This window comes from Nicotiana tabacum, chromosome 22 (genome assembly GCF_000715075.1).
Source record: "Nicotiana tabacum cultivar K326 chromosome 22, ASM71507v2, whole genome shotgun sequence".
In the NCBI taxonomy this organism is placed as follows: Eukaryota; Viridiplantae; Streptophyta; class Magnoliopsida; order Solanales; family Solanaceae; genus Nicotiana; species Nicotiana tabacum.
The window spans coordinates 1,013,226-1,033,750 of record NC_134101.1 but is presented as its reverse complement, the minus strand read 5'-3'; the positions used below and the strand labels follow the sequence as shown (position 1 = coordinate 1,033,750).

The 20,525-nt window shown below is 40.3% G+C and overlaps 2 protein-coding genes across 2 annotated transcripts; one reads left to right on the top strand and one right to left on the bottom strand.

Moving 5' to 3' along the window:
- Positions 1-15,450: 15,450 nt before the first annotated feature.
- Positions 15,451-16,503, bottom strand: LOC107789074 (uncharacterized; the record flags this gene model as incomplete). Its single annotated transcript, XM_016610840.2, has 1 exon — positions 15,451-16,503. A coding segment is annotated over one exon (723 nt), but the record flags the coding sequence as incomplete, so codon positions are not given.
- A 204-nt stretch (positions 16,504-16,707) lies between these two features.
- LOC107789075 (uncharacterized) lies at positions 16,708-20,134 on the top strand. Its single transcript, XM_075244601.1, has 6 exons — positions 16,708-16,774; positions 17,146-17,237; positions 17,375-18,161; positions 18,287-18,308; positions 18,510-18,783; positions 19,916-20,134. The coding sequence occupies exons 1-6, from the start codon at positions 16,708-16,710 to the stop codon at positions 20,132-20,134; spliced, it is 1,461 nt and encodes a 486-aa protein (XP_075100702.1).
- The last annotated feature ends 391 nt before the right edge of the window (positions 20,135-20,525 follow it).

Here is a 20,525-nt window from a genome sequence, read left to right as displayed (position 1 = left end):
AAGCTTTTGAATTGGTGTGTTTACAAATGAGGAGAAACTCCTCTATTTATAGCAAGAAATCCTTAGCCTTATAATGGATATTATGTCATGGCAAATGTCATGAAAATTTAGCCATATTACATTATTGACATTGACATGGTATAGAGCTTATATTGTCATCTTTCATACTTTCTGCTTAAAGACATTCTGCTTTATATATGTACTGCAATTATTATTACTTTCTCATGCCAGCTATATTAAACTTTAACTGCATACCATGAAATGAAGGTGATAGACTCTATGGCCAATGTAATTACCAGCCAAATTCTAGCAGGAAGTAGGGCAGGAAAAATGAAAAAAAAAAGGAAGAAGGAATTGTACAGGATAGTAGTATAGACCTGGGGTAATCCATCAACTAATATCATACTTTTTATTTTTTCTCAGGAGAATAAAAATATAAAAGAGAAAGGAAGGGGAAAATATGCATGGTAAAGAAAGAAGAAAAAGTGTTTGGCACGACTATAAAACAATATGATTGCAAATATGCAAACCGAAAGAGAAGTAGACTCCTCTAGTTATGAAGGATAATTGCTATTTTAAATGCTTAAAAAGGCAAACTCAATCTCGATTGTTGCCTTGTTGGTGGAATACAATGATGGTGTTTTCCCTCCAAAACATAGAGGGGGAAGACAAAATGAAAAGCAGGAAATGAAGAAGAAAGAAAAGAAGGGCCAACGAAATGTTCCGGGACAAATTTATTTTTTCTTATAATCGAGAAATTTGAGAGTGAATTGTGTATGATTTGAAATTCGATGGATACTGGGTTCATTCCTCTACTTAAATATTAAGATTTTGTCTGCGGTAAAATTCAAAACTATTAGCATTTCGGTTATATCTTTTCTATCCACTAGAAACTCCACTGTCTTCTAATTTTTCTCTTTTCTTTTTCCTCTGTTGTGGAATTCTCTTTATTACAAAAAAAAAAAAGAGTTAAAAGCACACTGTCTTCAAGTGGGACATTCTACTTATAAGTGAAAGTTTTGGTATACAATAGGATTCGATTACCTAAATATAATACCAAAAAGGAAGGATTGAGCCTTGAATTTGTTAGTGTTACTTCACCATACTATTATAATTATAGTAATAGTAATAACACATTATAAGTTTGTTATTACTTCATCAAGCATGGGTAGCAGGAATACACTTAATCCAAATAATGACACTCAACTGCCCATGCTTACTTTTAGAGTTAAAACCTCATAATTTCATTAGTCTTTTCAAAGCTTCAAATGCCTTTTGCAACCTGCACTCATAAGTAGCAGAGTACAATAGCCGGATCGACCAAAAGTGTTTTTTCCAACGTTAAGGTATTTGGCCAAACTTTTAGAAGAAAAAGAATATTTTAGTAGAAACAAAAGCAGTTTTTGATAAGTAAAAAAATATTTTTCCGTTAAAAGTACTTTTTTAAAAAGTATTTTTGAAAAAATACACTTGAAGCACTTTTTAAAAGTTTGATCAAATATTAATTGCCGATCAAAAGTATTTTTAAAATTAATTAGTCAAACACCAATTGTTTCTTAGTAAAAGTACTTTTTAAAAAAAAAAAATTTCAAAATAAGCTGATTTTAGAAGATTGGCCAAATATACTATTATAAATTATTCTTGAGAGAGCTGACAACTTGTGCTATCCAAATAATTTGGCATGCCATATTTTCATGTGATGTAATCAAAAGTCATATCTATCAATCAAATTGGATAACAATTAAACTTATAAATAATTTTAAGGATATGTGATTTCACTTGGCACAAAATGATAAATATGAGAATTAATGCTAGAAATTAACAGTAAAATAAAGCAAACTAATGTGATGAACAAATGTGGCCCTCGAGCTAAATCGCCCTCGAACCAACTGAGTATGCTATTGGAAAAGTATAAACTAAACAGTAGAGCTTAAGAGAGAAACATGTAGTATATTGCTTGATTATGCGTGAATGTATGATGATTACAAAATGATTAGGACCCTCTTTATATAGTAAAGGAATCCTATTTATGGTATAATTTTAATTATAGAAAGAAATCTCATGATTAGCTAAATGTCCGATCTCGACTTGATACGTGTCGAGATTTTCGCTACGATCCTTGCTCGATCACGGATATCTCGGCTTTCTGTTATTCGACCTAGAAGGCTTCCTTCGATCTCGCTCGATCTCTTTCTCGCTTCGATCTCGATCACGAATGATCTCGATCTTGATCGGCCATTGTTTCACGAGCTTACCAATCCATCTCTATACCATGGTCCGATATAACCGAAGCCGAGCCTTAATCTGTCACTCTGATTTCGGTTAGTCATACAAAATTAGGCAAGCTCGATTTTAACCGTAGACAGATAGTCCCCTCATTTTTTGGAGTGCAATGACAAGAAACGAATTGAGTCTTCGAACTTCCCCTCGGTTTATCATGATGTAAGCATCGTGACGTAAGCAGCAGAGGTGACTGAAACGTCTCGTCGGTACAATTCTCTAGGCATTTAATGCTTGTCAGTCGATGGTCGGCCACCACCGTAACTGAATCGTCGCCTTCAACCTATAAATACATCTTTCTTCATCTTTCAAACTTTACTTACAAATTTTCTTCCCTCTAATTTCCAAAATATTTGCCTTCTTCAAAGCTCTATATTCTCAGATCTCTGAATTTCTTTACGTGTTCTATCGCAAAACACTAAGATTTCTTCCCCTGTTTCATCTTTCTCTACATATAAGAATGGCTAAAACTTCAAAAACCGTTCCGCACAAGGAAACCGCTTCTTCATCAAAGTCCACCGGCATCGCAGCCGCGGCGGAACATCCCCTCGAGGACTTCTTTCCGACTAAGTGTGCCACTGCTGCTGATTTCAAGGTAGAGAACACACCCTCGACACCGGATCGATGTGAACCAATGTCGAAGTACATGTGTACAATTACAGAAGGTCTCCTCGAGAAGGTGAAAGAGGAGTGCAACTGGGTAGGCAAGGATGTAGTAGTGCCTAGCCCCGAGGAATCCATCACAACTCACGTGGAGGGGTATCTGAGCGTCTATACCTACCCCTTCATGATAGGTCCCTTAGACCCTATCATCATTGCCTTTTACAAGAGGTACGATGTCACCCTAGGTCAAATCCATCTGTCGTTCTGGAGGATCATGATCCTCCTCCGATTCTTTGCAAGCAAGATCGAGGGGCATCATTTTACCCTCGATCACCTCATGTGCCTCTACGGCCCCCGACTTTATCGTGGAGGCATGATCAAGCTTCACCGCCGAGCCACCAATCCCCCATTCTTGAGCATAGACGAGACCCGAGACCGAGGTTGGATGGGCAAATTTATCCGAATAAAGACTTCGGATTTAATCCCTACCGAAGATATGTCATTCCCTAAAAAGTAGAACATGAAGTGTAAGTATTGCTTTACCTTTGAATATTTATTTTTTCCGTTTTACTTCTTGTCTTCCTCTCATCCAAGTTTTTTGTGTTGCAGTTATGGCCATTATGCCGGAAGTGATCTCCGACCTGGGGAAATAGGTCGAGGGATTAGTATCACAAAAATATTACTCCGAGCATGCTTGGATGGAGTTATCAAGGGGCCAATGGGAGGCTCGTAACCGCGGTAATCTTCTTTCCTTAGAAAGGTTTTCATTCGGGCTTCATTATTGTACTTATTCATCTTTTCCATTTTGTAGGCCTCGGGAAGGATATACCAATGAGGCCCCCCTCTGCTGAAGAAGAGGCACTTCTTTCCTCATCTGCCCAGAAGCAGGGCAAAGAGAAGAAAAGAAAGGAGGTTCAGAGTTCTCCAGGCCAGGAAAAGAAAAGGCCGACTAGGAGGCCCTGTAAGCCTCAGGGGGATGTTATCCATGTAACTCTGGAGTCCGTCCAATAGCTAGTGGATGAGACTGAAGATAAAGACGAAGAAGAAGAAAACTCTGGATTGGTGACTCGTGTGTGAGCTGGCACCGAGATTCAAAGAATTGGACCGGCGGGAGCTGAAACTGCTTTGCCCCGACCTGATGAGCCCGAGCCGGAAAGAATCGAAGATGCCTCATCTCGAAGTGGGAAGGCTACCGAAGATGATGTCGATGAAGGCGCAGAAACCAGGCTCAAGGCTCCCCAGAATGAAGACAATGCCTCAAAAGACCCACTTGGGGTAATAGAGATTGGGGGTTCCCCCTCGTTCCCTCCAGTTCCTAACTCGATGATACGTGACGCTCAAGCTATGGAGACTTGTCACGGGGAGGGAGCCCATGGAGAGGAAGATTTCTTCCAAGGTTATTTCATCGAGATAGAAGATGTCACCGGTCTAGGTGATTTGGACGAACCGAGGAAGAGCTCGATTGAGGCTTCTTCGAGCTTTAAACTGACCAACAAATTCCCGGCTCCCAGCATTGATCCCGAGCATAAGTGGCCACTTATCATCTCGATCCCGGAGGACGCTCAAGTTTTCTCTGCCCCCGTAGGGGTGGTTAGCTATCTTCGATGCTTGGTCACTGAAGAGGACCAAGCCAAGATGGATGCAGTGGAAGTTGGTTGTTTGTTTAACGAGGCCCAGCATGCTCTGAATCGGGTAAGTTCAAGGGACATTGCATTATTTCTTTATGACTTTGAATTGTAGATATCTCTAACATTTCCTTCCTTTCTCGTAGGCTTCGGTGTTGCTTCATGAGGCCTTTCTTCGAATCCAAGAAGAACGCAAGGCCGAGATCCAGGGCCTCACTGAGAAATGCGATTCTTACAAGCTTTTTAGTGAGAAGCTTCAGGTAGACTTGGTGGTGGCTCAAGATGAGCATGCTGAGATGGCTGAGCAGGTATTCCTAGTTCTTCATGATAGTGAGGATGAATCATAGATAACAACTGACGATCCAATTCTGCAGGTTCGACAGAGGCTCGAACAAATCAAGGATCTTCAAAGGCAAATAGATGAAGTACGAGCCGAGGCTGAAAAGTTCAAGGGTTATATGGATATCTTAGCCTAAAAAAAGGAGGTCGTCCAAAAAGAGCTGGAGTCAGCCAAATCTCAGCTTTGGGTCGCAAGGAAGAATGCCTCGGTTCAGGCAAAGAAAGTCGAGGAGCTCAAGTCCAATTTAGCCAGTTTGGCCAAAGAGCTCGAGGTTTCCAGATCTGAAGCGGCCGCGGCCAATACTAGGGCCCAGGCTACTGCGACCAAATACAATGTCGATGCCGAAGCCACCCTTGAGTAGGCCAAAGACATCGTGGATCATTCGAAGTGGCAGGCCCGAAGTGAGGCTCTCAAGGGGTTTCTTGCTCAAAGTTTTGATATATCTGCTGAACTCGAGATCGCCAAGGCTGAGGAAGCAAAGGCTCGGAAGCTAGCATTTCCTGAGGAGGATTCCAAGAATGTTAGCGGATCTGGAGGAGAAGATTTCGAAGGCGAAGAAGCTTCCTCCGATAAGGGTCGTGCTGCTTAGGCCTAGTAATTTTTGCTTTTGCTTTTAGGCTGATCGGCCTTTGTAAAGAATTTTTTGATCGGGCCATGTGACCCTTGTAAAAAACTTTGATATGTAAAATCTTTTTCCTTTTCATGGCTCCCGAATCCGTTGTCCTTTTGTTATTTTTTGCAAGTGTCAAAGTACCTTAGTATAAAGTTATATAATTATATTCAACGGTCCCAGATCGGATATTTGAACTCGGCCTGAGGCGGTTTTCAATAAAGGAGCCGAGTGAGATCATTTATTTGGACTCGGAATAAGGTAATCTTTGAGTTTGATGTCCGAGTGAGAGTGTTATCTCGAACTCAAAATCAGGTGGCTCTTAGGCTCGAAAAACAGTCCCCGAGTGAGAATTTATTCGAACTCGAGTTGAAGTAGACCTTGAGCTTACTAGTTGAGTAGGAGTGATATCTCGAACTCGAAGTGAGAGTAGCCCTTAGGCTTTTGCCAATTTTGTATTTGGCCGATTTGGCCTTTGTAAAATGATCGTTTAATCATATACATAAGGCTTTTCTCCCCTTTTCGGCCTTTAAAGTTTTCCCTTTGTTTATCATTCGTGTTCACAAAGGTTGAAATGTCTTAGCATAAAATAAGGAACTGTTTGAGAGTTCAAATAATTTTGTACTCTTTAGAGTTTTCGAGGATTGATACTATCAAAGCCTTTTATGATTTCGCCGGGGATAGCCCTTTTAATCTGTTTATGAAAGAATTCGAAAGCCTATGTTGTTACCGAATTCGGACGTCTCTGATCCATGTTAATTTGGCTGTAGCCTCTTTAGTTCGACATTTTTTCCTTGGGCTTATTTTCCTGTTTCACTTTGAGCTTTCTCGAAGTGTCAGTCCCCAAGTGGGATAGCCGTGGCCTATAAAAATCGAGAGTTTCCTGAAAGGTCTTATGGTCTCGAAACTTTAACGATTCGATCTCGTTTATTTTTTGGGCGGCTGTACCCGATTGTGGGGGTAATTATCCGAACTCTGGTTATGATTGGCCCTTAGGCCTATTTACATAATAGATCGAGAGTATGAAATTGTAAAGTAGAAGAACTTTTCTAAGGTATGAGATATTGGAGAGGAAAAATACTTCTCTTTATAATTGATTATATATGCGTACATGTTCTGTGCCAGAGATCGAACAAACTACACAGGCACGGTTCGTTTGACCGTTTGGCCCTTACAAATTTTCCTATCAAGACCCCGATGCTATGGAGTAATTTCCTCGCAACAATGTTAACATTCGAGGGTAATGCCCCCCAGTTTTCGAGGTTGATTGTAAAGAAGACTCGGATACTGTTGAATTGTTTTAAGTTAGCACAATCAATGGTTACCTCGTTAAAAACCTCGCCGGAAAACCCACTTGGGATAAAATCAGTCTAAGGGAAAAAGAGTGCAATGCGTGCTTTCATACCTAAAGACTTCGTGTCGAGGAGTCCATCGTTGTTTCTGATCGGACACCTGCAAGGGTTAGTTTTAAAACATAAATGAAAATGGAAGGGGCCGTACCTTAGCAGTAGTATCGTTTTAGGTGCGATACATTCCAATTGTTTGGTAATTATTCTCCGTTCATCGTGCCGAGCTTGTAGGATCCTTTTCCTGTGATTTCGAGAATCTGGTATGGGCTTTCCCAGTTCAGACCCAATTTTCTTTCATTTGGGTTTTGGGTGTTTAGCGTTACCTTCCTTAGTACCAAGTCCCCGACATTAAAGTATCAAAGTTTGTCCCTTCGATTGTAATACCTCTTGATTTGTTGTTACTGGGCAGCCAGTCGAACAGAGGCAGCTTCACGTCGTTCATCCAATAGTTCCAGGCTCGTATTCATAGGCTCGTCATTCGATTCCTTTGTCGTGTATCAGAACCTGATGCTTGTCTCCCCAACTTTGACAGGTATTAAAGCTTCCGTGCCATAAACCAAAGAGAACGGGGTAGCCCCGGTACTAGACTTTGAAGTTGTGCGATATGCCCAAAGGACTTCTGGCAGGATTTCTCTCCACTTTCCTTTGGCGTTGGTCAACCTTTTCTTAAGGTTTTGTATTATGGTTTTGTTGGTCGATTCGGCTTGCTCATTTCCACTAGGGTGATAAGGTGTTGATAAGATCCTTTTGATCTTGAGGCCTTCGAGAAACTTGGTCATCTTGCTGCCGACAAATTATTTTCTATTTTCGCACGTAATTTCGGACAGTATCCCGAATCGACACACGATATGGTCCCAAATGAAGTCGATGACTTATTTTTCTCTTACCTTCTGATAGGCCTATGCTTCAACCCACTTAGAAAAATAGTCAGTCATAAATAAAACAAATTGAGCCTTATCTTGCTGCCGACACACGATTCCTTTGTCGTGTATCAGAACCTGATGCTTGTCTCCCCAACTTTGACAGGTATTAAAGCTTCCGTGCCATAAACCAAAGAGAACGGGGTAGCCCCGGTACTGGACTTTGAAGTTGTGCGATATGCCCAAAGGACTTCTGGCAGGATTTCTCTCCACTTTCCTTTGGCGTTGGTCAACCTTTTCTTAAGGTTTTGTATTATGGTTTTGTTGGTCGATTCGGCTTGCCCATTTCCACTAGGGTGATAAGGTGTTGATAAGATCCTTTTGATCTTGAGGCCTTCGAGAAACTTGGTCATCTTGCTGCCGACAAATTGTTTTCTATTTTCGCACATAATTTCGGACAGTATCCCGAATCGACACACGATATGGTCCCAAATGAAGTCGATGACTTATTTTTCTCTTACCTTCTGATAGGCCTATGCTTCAACCCACTTAGAAAAATAGTCAGTCATAAATAAAACAAATTGAGCCTTACCTGGCGACGACGGAAGGGGGCCGACGATGTCCATCCCCCACTTCATGAATGGTCGTTGGGATAAGACCGAATGCAGCAGCTCCCCGGGTTGATGAATCATCGGAGCATGCCTTTGACATTTATCATATTTTTGCACAAACTCTTTCGCATATTTTTCCATATCAATCCTATAATAGCCACATCGGATTACCTTTCGGATAAGCGATTCGGCGCCTGAGTGATTCCCACAGGTGCCTTCGTGGACTTCCCTCAAAACGTACTCGGTATCACTCGGTCCTAGACATATCGCTAGCGGACCGTCAAACATTTTCCTAAGTAAGGTTCCATCCTCGGACAAGCTAAATCGGGCTGCCTTCGTACGCAGGGCCCTCGATTCCTTTGGATCTGAAGGAAGTATCCCATTTTTCAAGTACTCTATGTACTTATTTCTCCAATCCCAAGTCAAGCTTGTGGAATTTATCTCGGCATGGCCTTCTTTGACCACTGACCTCATTAGTTGTACAACAGCCCCCGAATTAAGTTCATTGTCTTCGACTGACGAGCCTAGGTTCGCGAGGGCATTGGCTTTGCTATTTTTATCTCTAGGCACATGTTGCAAAGTCCATTCTTTGAACCCGGCTTAGAGTTACCTATAGCTTGTCCAAGTATCTTTGCATTCGCTCTTCCCGAACTTCAAAGGTCCAGTTAACCTGATTCACAACAAGGAGGGAGTCGCATTTGGCTTCGATCACTTCTGCTCCCAAGCCTTTGGCTAGTTCGAGACCTGCAATCATGGCCTCATATTCGGCCTCGTTGTTAGTCAATTTTATAGTTCTAATAGATTTTCTAACCATGTTACCTACGGGTGGTTTCAGCACGACGCCGAGTCCGGACCCCTTCATGTTTGAAGCACCGTCCGTAAAGAGGGTCCAGATCGCCAAAGATGTACCCGAGTTGACAAAAAATTCTCTTTTGACTTTGGGTACTAGGGTCGGCGTGAAGTTAGCCACGAAGTCTGCCAAGATTGGAGACTTGATGGTTGTTCGGGGTCGATACTCAATATCGTACCCGCTGAGTTCCAAGGCCAATTTGGCCAATCGCCCCGAAAGTTCGGGTTTATGCAAAATATTTCGAAGGGGATAAGTTGTTACAACACATATGGGATAACATTGAAAATATGGTTTTAATTTCCTAGAGGCGCTTATCAAAGCGAGTGCTAACTTTTCTAAGTGAGGATACCTAGTTTCGGCCTCACCTAAGGTCTGACTAACATAATAGACAGGGTATTACGTACCTTGTTCTTCTCGGACCAGGACTCCACTTACTGCTATCTCCGAGACTGCCAAGTACAAGTAAACTTGTTCATCCATTTTTGGGGTATGAAGTAACGACGGGCTCGATAAGTACCGCTTTAGTTCCTCCAAGGCCTGCTGGCATTCCGGGGTCCATACAAAGATGTTCTTTTTCCTAAGCAGTGAGAAGAATCGGTGACTCCTGTCTGAGGATCTCAAAATGAATCGTCGTAGGGCGTCTATGCGCCCCGTTAGCCTCTGCATGACCTTTATATTAACTACGACCTTGATATCCTCGATAGCTCTGATTTTATTGGGGTTGATCTTCATTACCCGATTAGACACCATGAAGTCGAGAAACTTTTCCGAGCCAACCCCGAATGCGCACTTTTATGGGTTGAGCTTCATATTGAACTTCCTCAGTATATCGAAAGTCTCCTGCAAATGCTTCAAATGGTCCTCTGCTCGCAGGGACTTAACTAGCATATTATCAATATAAACTTTCATAGATTTCCCTATTTGTTGTTCGAACATTCGATTTACTAAGTGTTGATAGGTTGTACTAGCATTTTTTAGTCCGAACGGCATTACATTATAACAATAGGTGCCATACTTAGTGATAAACAAAATCTTTTCCTGGTCCTCCGGGTTCATCTGTATTTGGTTGTACTAGGAGTAGGCAGCGAGAAAACTGAGAGTCTCGTGGCCGGTCGTGGCATCGATCATACGATCGATGTTAGGAAAAGGAAAAGAATCCTTGGGGCATGCTTTATTCAGGTTTTTATAATCTACACACATTCTAAGTTTATTTCCCTTCTTAGGGACTACCACTACGTTTGCTAACCATTCGAGGTACTTTACTTCCCGAATGGATCCTACTTTGAGAAGTTTGGTTACCTCATCTTTGATGAAAGCGTGCTTTACCTCGGACTGAGGCCTCCTTTTATGTTTCACTGGGCGGAACTTCGGGTCCAAGCTTAGTTTATGAGTAGTGATCTCTGGTGGGATCCCTATCATATCGAGATGGGACCAGGTAAAACAATCTATATTAGCTTTAAGAAATTGAATAAGTTTTTTCCTAAGCTCGGGAGTTAACCCCGTGCCCAGGTATACCTTTCGATCGGGCAGATGCTCGATAAATATGATTTGTTCCAACTCTTAGACAGTTGATTTTGTGGCGTCAGAATCATCGGGGATTGTGAAGGATCAAGGTATCATACAATCATCATCCTCGTAAGTTCCTTGCTCCTCCGGTTGGGTCGAAGTTGGCGGCTGTGGTTGCTATTTAGCCTCCTGTTTTTCCTTTGAATCCGATCTCTTTGCTGATTAAAGTGTCAATACCAGTATCACTTCGTCGATTGCAAACATCACCTTGGCGGAAGGTTATTCCCCGTACACTATTTTTGACTCCCTCCGATGTTGTGAACTTCAAAACTTGGTAAAGGGTTGAGGATATTGCCCTCATGTTATGGATCCAAGGCCTTCCGAGTAGTGCATTGTACCTCATGTCACCCTCGATCATAAGGAACTTTGTTTCTTGGATGGTCCCCGCTATGTTTACTGGTAAAATAATTTCACCTTTGGTGGTTTCGCTTGCCATACTGAAGTCGTTAAGTACTCGGGCTGCGGGCACAATTTGATCTCGTAGGCCCAGCTGTTCCATGACCCTTGCTCGAATAATGTTGGCTGAGCTTCCTGGATCAATCAACATACGTTTAACTTGAATTTTATTCATAAAGACAGATATTACCAGTGCGTCATTGTGAGGCTATTCGATCCCTTCTACATCCTCATCATTGAAAGACAAGGTTTCTTCTGGTAAGTAGTCCCGAGTTCGCTTTTCCCTTGTGATCGTCACCATGGTGCATTTAAATACCGGTCCTTGAGGAACATCGATCCCTTCAACGATCATGTGAATCACATATTGTGGCTCTTTTTACTTGTTCTGTCTGGTCGAATCTCTATTTTTAAAGTGGTTCTTGGCCCGATCACTTATGAATTCTCGAAGATGCCCCTCGTTAAATAATCGGGCTATTTCCTCCCTTAGCTTCCTGCAATCTTCTGTCTTATGACCATGGTGCCATGATACTTGCATATTTGGTTGGGGTTTCTCTAGGCCGGATCGGTCTGCAGAGGTCGAGTCCATCTAGTATCCTTGATACGTTCTATGGCTGATACGATGGCTGATGCATCTACGCTGAAATTATATTCCGATAATGGAGGAGCTTCTTTGGGCCCGACATCCCTGTCAAAACCACATTTGCTTACGAGTCCCCGTGAACTTTGACCTGATCGTTTCTCCTCTCATTCCGTGCAAAGTTTCGTCCAGACCCGCTGCTTCTTCGATCTTCGTTGTACGGTTGGTATCGATTTCTATTCGACCTTGGCTCTCGATCGATATCCCTTTTGATTCTATCCATGGACCTGTTAGGATAAACGGACCTGGAGGAAATTCCTAGTTGGTCATCCTCGACCCTGATCTTCGATTGATATCGATTATGTACATCGGTCCAAGTGACAGCTGGATACTCGATCAAATTTTGCTTTAACTGCTGCGAAGCTATGGAACTCCGAGCATTGAGACCTTGAGTGAAGGCCTGAACAACCTAATCGCCGGTGACCGGTGGCAAATCCATTCTCTCTATTTGGAACCGAGATACGGATTCCCTGAGCATCTCGTTATCTCTCTGCCTTACCTTGAAGAGGTCTGACATTCTTGCTGCAACCTTAATGGCTCCAGCGTGCGCCTTTACAAAGGAATCTGCAAGCATAGCAAATGAATCAATAGAATTAGGTGGGAGATTATGGTACCATATCATGGCACCCTTTGATAGAGTCTCCCCAAATTTCTTCAGCGATACGGATTCAAGTTCGTCATCTTCCAAGTCAATTCCTTTGATGGCGCATGTATACGAGGTGACGTGTTCATTCGGATCAGTCGTCCCGTTATACTTTGGAATCTCGGGCATACCGAACTTCTTAGGGATTGGCTTCGGAGCCGCACTTGGGGGGAAGGGTTTTTGTACAAACTTTTTAGAATCTAGTCCTTTCAATATCGGAGGTGCCCTCGGATTTGGTCGACCTTGGAATTATAAGTTTTCACTTTCTTATCGTTTTCCACGATCTTCTTTTCCCCAATCTCGATTCGCTTCGTCAGTTCCTCGAGCATCTTTACGATAGCAGGATGAGTCTCCGATTCTCCTCCATTCGATCTCTTTGTTACCGATTCGGCTATATGAACAACTTCTTGTGATGGCTCGAGCTCAATCCTGATTCTGATTTTGGAGTTGTGTTATTGCAGCTTGTTGAGTCTGCAACATTTTGAATATCATTCGAAGGCTAATTCCTCCTTCTTCAGCACTCTGTGCATTCTGATCGGCTGTTCGAGCATCTCTGCAGATGCTATTTTCGGGATCGACGCCCAAATTCCCATTAATGGCAATATGGGAGCTGACGTCAATTGGGACCATGGCCGGAACTCCATCGGGGTTGACATGAGGTACTCCGTTTACTGGGGCGGCTATGTTTTCGTTCTCGACATCAAGACCAAGGCTATTGTCTGTGTGTGTGGGTGCTACTTAGGAGCTTGACATGTTGATCCTGGAATCAAAGACACTTCAAAGAACAAGTGTAAAATAATGTGTGTTACGAAAATTGTACCAGGCAATCACTATTATCCTTAGCCCCACGGTGGGCGCCAAACTGTTTACCCTTAAAATTGGATAACAATTAAACTTATAAATAGTTTTAAGGATATGTGATTTCACTTGGCACAAAATGGAAAATATGAGAATTAATACTAGAAATTAACATTAAAATAAAGCAAACCAATGTGATGAACAACTGTGGCCCTCGAGCTAAATCGCCCTCGAACCAACTGAGTATGCTATTGGAAAAGTATGAACTGGATAGTAGAGCTTAAGAGAGAAAAATGTAGTATATTGCTTGATTATGCGTGAATGTATGATGATTACAAAATAATTAGGACCCTCTTTATATAGTAGAGGAATCCTATTTATGGTATAATTCTAATTACAGAAGGAAATTCCATGATTGGCTAAATGTCCCGTCTCGACTTGATACGTGCCGAAATTTTTGCCATGATCCTTTCCCGATCACGGATATCTCGGCTTTCTGTTATTCGACCTAACAGGCTTCCTTCGATCTCCTCGATCTCTTTCTCGCTTCGGTCTCGATCACGGTTGATCTCGATCTTGATCGGTCATTGTTCCACGTGCTTACCAATCCATCTCCGTACCATGGTCCGATATAACCGAGGCCAAGCCTTAATCTGTCACCCCGATTTCGGTTAGTCATACAAAATTAGGCAAGTTCGATTTGAACCGTATACTGATAAGTTAAAAGGAAGGCAAATTTTACAAAAATTGCTTCATTATCCAATTGTATGAACTCTCTCTCTATATATATATATATATATATATATATATATATATATATATATATATATATATATATATATATATATATATATATATATATATATATATATATATATATATATATATATATATATATATATATATATATATATATATATATATATGGCGACAATGGTTGTTGAACCTCAAATTAAACTTGAAACAATATATCCAACAAATTGATTCAATGATCTTAAGACAAAAGGTAGGTAAAATTGTGGACAGTATATATCTAGTTTTGGTTAATACAGACTCTTGTTTTTGACGAGAGGGAATATATACCCTGTTAACGATAGAGATCAATACTTGCTTGCGATAGACCCTAAGAGCTGGGATATTTTAATTAGTACTATACTTTATCCAAAACCCCTTAGGTAAAGTGCATCTTGGAATAATGATAAAGTTGTCTCCATATGATCTATAAGCCATCGGTTTAAGCCGTGAAATCAGTCACCAGGGGCGGCTCAAGCTCACGTGGGGTCTAAGGCGAAAGTTTAATATGGGGCCTAAGCATTTATAAGAATGTTATAATATATATTTTTATTTAAAATTTATTTTTCTAGAATCTAGCTATTGGTGCCAAGATGGTTTTGAATAACCGGATGCATATTTATATTTTTTTTTTAAATAAATAATATGTACAGAGTAAAATTAATAAATAATAAATAACAAATAAAAATAACACTAGAGAAAGTTAGAATGATATTATCCAATGACTGACTGATTCAAAAAGTTTGAAGACTTTGATTCCAAAATATCTAGTTGGCTTGTTGGAGTTTTGGAGAAAGAAAAAAATCTAATAGAAATAACTAAGAAGATGAGCATAAATAAAGAGGAATGAAGAAGATATGTCTTCTAAAATATGAAGAATGAAATGAAATTGAAATGTTGGATTGGGATTACTTGGGAAGAAGAGTAAAAAGTAGAGTTGTCAAATCAAATTAAAGTATTTTAAGCTTTACTTTATTAATATATATAAAAAAATTCTTTCTTTTTATATAAAAAGTACAAAAGTACTATATATATATATATATATATATATATATATATATATATATATATATATATATATTATTTATTTTTAAAAAGAAAAACCTATAAACCTATAAAATATATATTATTCCTAAAAAATGGGGGGGGGCCTAAGTCACTTGCCTTACCCCATACACCGTTAGAGCCGGCCCTGTCAGTCACTGATACTAACAGTAGGGTAGACACACCGTTAGAGTCGGCCTTGTCAGTCACTGATACTAACAGTAGGGTAGACGGCCCTATCAGTCACTGATACTAATAGTAGGGTAGATACACCGTTAGAACTAGCCCTGTCAGTCACTGATACTAGCAGTAGGATAGACTACTTACAGTACATCCTCTTCAGGTGCCGCCCATTTTCGAACTCGAGATAAATATAGATATTCCTCTTTCCAAAACAAGAAACGAAGTTTTGGCAATATTGGATAGTAAGATACCTTGAAATTAGCATACAATAGCTAGTGGGAATTTGAGAATACATTCCCTATTTCCATCTCTCCGTTTCAATACTAACCTAGAAAACGAAAAAAATCAAAAACAAAACACTTTCTAATAATCTCTCTGAAGTTAAAAACCAGCTCAGTATTCTAAAAGCAGCGATCAACTGCATGCATTGGGAACTTCTGGAATCTTCATTCTCTATGCAATTATCAACGGCTCAGATCAATTAGTACCCCCTGCTTCAATACCAAATCTACGGCTCCTATTATTTATGAATAAAACTAATAATTCGCACTAATTTTCAGTATTCATTTTTTGTTTTTGAATTTAGAAGTTAGCTAAGCTTGGCTATGAAGTACAATAGCCAACTTCTCTTGTTGATGAAACTTGACTTGCTTAGCAATAAACTTTTCTATAGCCTTCTGAAACTCCTCATTACTTAATCCGTCAACTCCATACGCTGTCTCCGTTGACGGCGATACCTCGCCGGAATTTTCAACTTTCACGCACTTCTCTGTCTCCGGTCTCCGAAACTTCACGCAAATTTCCTCTACACTCTTCCTATCCAGATTCTCCGATTGCGTTCTCCTTATCGGACCTTTTGATTCCATTGCCTTAACTTTAGCCATTTCCGGTTCTTCGTCGGAACCACGTGAATCCTCATTTTTCACTGAGCTCTTTTCAAATATCATCTGTTTGTCTTCGTACACAATCTCTACATCTTCCTTTTCGGACGAAAAATTAGACGAAAACTCCGACTTTTTGAGAAACGAGTCGTAGAGTTCAGTTTCATCGACATTGCGGAATGTGGAAGAGTAGTCACCGGAGAAGAGGCCGCCGGACTTCAAGAGGAGAGTGAGGACGATAAAGTTGCATAGGATGAAGATGAAGCAAGGACTAAGTAGTACACCGATGAGTTGACGGAAATACTCGCCGGAGATTTTCACCGCGAAAGGTAAGCGAGTGGAAATCCATGACAACAGAAGAAGCACAAAGCACAACTCAACAATGCGTAAAACTTTCCCAACGCATTTGAGACTGCGAGTTTTAGAATCGCTGCATTATCCATTGGAGAAGCGATGAAGGTTCTAGAAGTACCAGAAATTCAAATACTAATTTTCCCGAGAAATTTCGAAAGAAAATACGGATAAGAAAATTGAAATGGCGAGAAAATACCAAGCATATCATTCACAATTTGAAAAATTGAAAGAGCAGAGAAAATATAGTGGAAAGGGAGAGGTGGAATTAATGCAGAAAGCAGAACTATGGCTATGACGCTTTTGGTTTTATTACTGAAAGAGGAGGAAAAGGACTGGGTTTTGGATTATTGCAGTAATGGAAGCGTTTCGAAAGAATAGGTTTTGGCGTTTTCTATAGAGTACCAGTCAAATGATGAATAAACAATAGAAGTAGAATTTTGGCCAAATAACCAATTTTTTTTATTCGATACAAAAGGTCAATCCGATGCACAGCTCACATTGATTCGGGGGAGAGCCGTGATCGGGGAGTGTTTACTCTCAAAATCGAATAATAATTGAATTTGTACGTGATTTTAAAAATACGTGAATTAATTTAACACAATGCGATAAATTAAGTTGCAATTGAAATAAATAATGACAAAGTAAATTCAAACCACACGAATGAGATAATTTCAGCCTTGGTCAATCTTATAGTTCATGACTATGAACTATTCCAAATGAAAGATGGAGAATCAGTGGAAGAAATATTCTCCAGGTTCAGTAAAATCCTTGAAGATTTAAAGTCTCTTGGTAGACCAATCAAAAGTGGAGAACAGGTCAGAAAAATCCTTAGAAGTCTACCCACAATTTGGCAGCCCAAAGTTATTGCTCTAGAATATCAGGACCTTGACAAAATGTCCTATGATGAACTTAGAGGTGATCTAATTGCCTTTAAGAAAACTCACTTGGACAGCCAAATTCAACAAGAAAGAAGAAAACGGTTTCCTTTAAAGCAACTATTGCTGAATCAGAAAATGAAGAAGAGGAGGAAGAACATGATGAAAATATAGCCATGCTCTCCCAAATTGTCACAAGCATGATGGGGAAAAACAGATATAGCAGAAGAGGTAGATCAAACTTCAGAAAAGGAAGGACGAGCAATGAAAATGATAAAAATGATGGAAGATGCTATGAATGTGGAAAATACGGACACATTCAAGCTGATTGTCCAGAACTGAAAAAAAAACTAAGCAAGAACTTTCAAAAGAAGAAGTCTTGTGGAGCCTGTAGCGATGAAGAAGAATATGACCATGAAGAAATTGCAAATATGTGTTTCATGGTCACAAAAGAAGATAGCAATAAAGACTCAGATAAGCCTGAGCTCATGGCAGAAAATGAAGCAGATGAGGAAGAAGACTCCGACGAACTCTGTTTTATGGCAGACAAAGGAACCAGTGAGGTACGTCTTCCTTCGTATCCCAACTGGTATGAGCTTCAAGATTTTGTGGATATTGCTCTTACAGAAATCGAAAAAGTTTTAGGAGAACTCAGAAAAATCCAAAGAGAAAAGAAAGATTGGGCCCTGAAGTTAGAAGTATGTGAAATTGAGCGTGACACGCTTCAAGATGAAGTTAATGAACTTAAACTTCAACTGAATGGATTACTAAAATCCACAAGTCATAGTTCTGTCAAATCAAATCAGACTGTTCCTCATACATCTTTGATTAGAACTAGAAACTCTCTGGGATGCTCTTATTGTGGTAATAATGGTCACAACACTAACCAGTGCAGGAACAAAATCAGAGCAGAAAGAGACTCTAAAAATCAAAAAAAATTCATTGTGTTTTTACTATGGAAAACCTGGTCACACTTTTTATCGTTGCAGGATCAAAGACAACAGCAGATGGGTATGGCGACCTAAATCCATTAGTCAAGCTAACACTCAGAAGTCTAACCATTCAGGACCCAAACAGGCTTGCATACCTAAAAATAAGTAATTTTGTTTTGCAGGAACACCGCAAGAAGAATCAAAAAGAAAAATAATATTTTGACAGTGCGTGTTCGAGACATATGACTGGTGACAAACAATTATTCAAAATTATCACCAGACTAGATGGAGGAACAGTTACATTTGGAGACAAATCAAAAGGAAATGTAATTGGCGTTGAAAAAGTTTCTCTCAGCTCAACATGTGATGTAGATGAAGTGTATCTGGTTGAAGAACTTGGGTACAATCTTCTCAGCATTAGTCAACTATGTGATGATGACTATGAGGTTCGGTTCAAAAAACATGGTTGGTTTATTGAAGATGAATCATGTAAAGTTATTCTCTCTGGAAATAGGGAAAAAATGTTTTTACTATCAGTAACTTGGAAAGCTCTAGTAATCAGATTTGTCTATCTTCCATTCTTGATGACCCCTGGGCATGGCATAGAAAACTTGGTCATACTAGCATACATACTATTCATAATCTTTATAAAAACGATCTTGTCATAGGTCTTCCAAAACTAGATTTTTCTAAAGATCAAATTTGTGATGCATGTCAACTAGGAAAACAAACCAGATCCTCTTTTAAAGTCAAAAATATTGTCTCCACTTCAAAACCTCTTCAACTATTGCATATGGATCTCTTTGGACCTACTAGAACTGTTAGCATAGGTGGTAAAAAGTATGTTTTTGTTATAGTAGATGATTTTTCTAAATTCACCTCGGTTATTTTTCTGAGCCACAAAGATGAAGCTCTACAAAACTGCCACCCTTGAACTGGATGCCCTTCGATCAGTATCAAGATACAGTAGAATAGGAGCTTAAAGAGAGAAATAATAATATATTGCTTTGCGTGTTACAATCTGTTAAATAAATTATTAGACCCCCTTTATATAGTAGAGGAGTCCTACTTTAGGTATAATTTTTATAAAAGGTAAAAATATCTTGATTTGCTGATCGCCGGTTCTTTATTGATACATGACGAGATTCCCGCCGTAATATCCGACCGGTCACAGATATTTCGGTCTTCTATTGGTAATGCTAACAATATTTCTTCGAGCTCATACGGGGTTAAGGTCGACTCCGGGATTACGAGCCCGAAGGCAGGTGTTCTGATCCCGGGTTCTAGTCTGGTGGGATTTGGAGTCAACCTTCAGTCCTTTATTGCCAAGTTTTGAGCCTGACCTACCATGTAGTAGGCGAACTCGATTTCGACCGTATACAGATAGTCCCCTCGTTTTTCGTAGAGTAGACGATGAGAAACGATATGAGCTTCCGATTCTTACTTCGATACCCTGCAACAAAAATGAAAAAATAAACGAAACGTCTCGTCAGTCAAGTCTTAATGGCATTAAATATTTGTTAGTTGCCGGTCGGCCACTCCTGGATGTGAACCGCCGTTAAAAAATTATAAATACCCCATCATTTGTTCATTTTAACTTTACATCCAAACCTTCTACCCTCGTATCTTTAAAATTTTGATACTCTCTGGTGATTATACTCTGGTTAATTTGGGATCTTTTGCAAGAATTTTCTTACATCTTCATCTCAAGCCTCCAACTTCCTTTCTTCCTCTATTTCTCCTCCATTTTTCAAAGAAATGGCAAAGACCTCAAAAACCGTTCCCCAAAAAGAAACACATTCTGCTTCGCGCCTGGCAACTAAGGCAAAAGAAACTGTTTCGCGTACTGGCGTCGATGAACCAGCACAGGAACCCCCTTTGAAAATGTTCACCCTCGAAGGATGATTGGTAAATAATGATTTTAAGGTTGAAAATGCCTCTTCTGTACTGGGCCGATGCGAAGACTTCTCGAGGTACAACTGTTCGATTACCGAAGAGGTCCTCCCTACGGGCCAAAAAAACAATAGTGGTCCCTGACCCCGAGGAGGCCATTACCACCCATGTCGAGGGATACCTGAGTGTTTATACTTATCCCTTCACATTGGGACCGGTGGACCCGGTCATCATAGACTTCTACAAGAGGTACGAGATGTGGCTTAGTCAGATCCATCCTTCAATGTGGAGGATAGTGATCCTCCTCCGGTTCTTCATGAGCAAAATCGACGGTTGCCGGTTCACCGTGGATCACCTGCTTCACTTGTACAGTCCCTGACTATTTCGAGGGGGGTTGATAAAG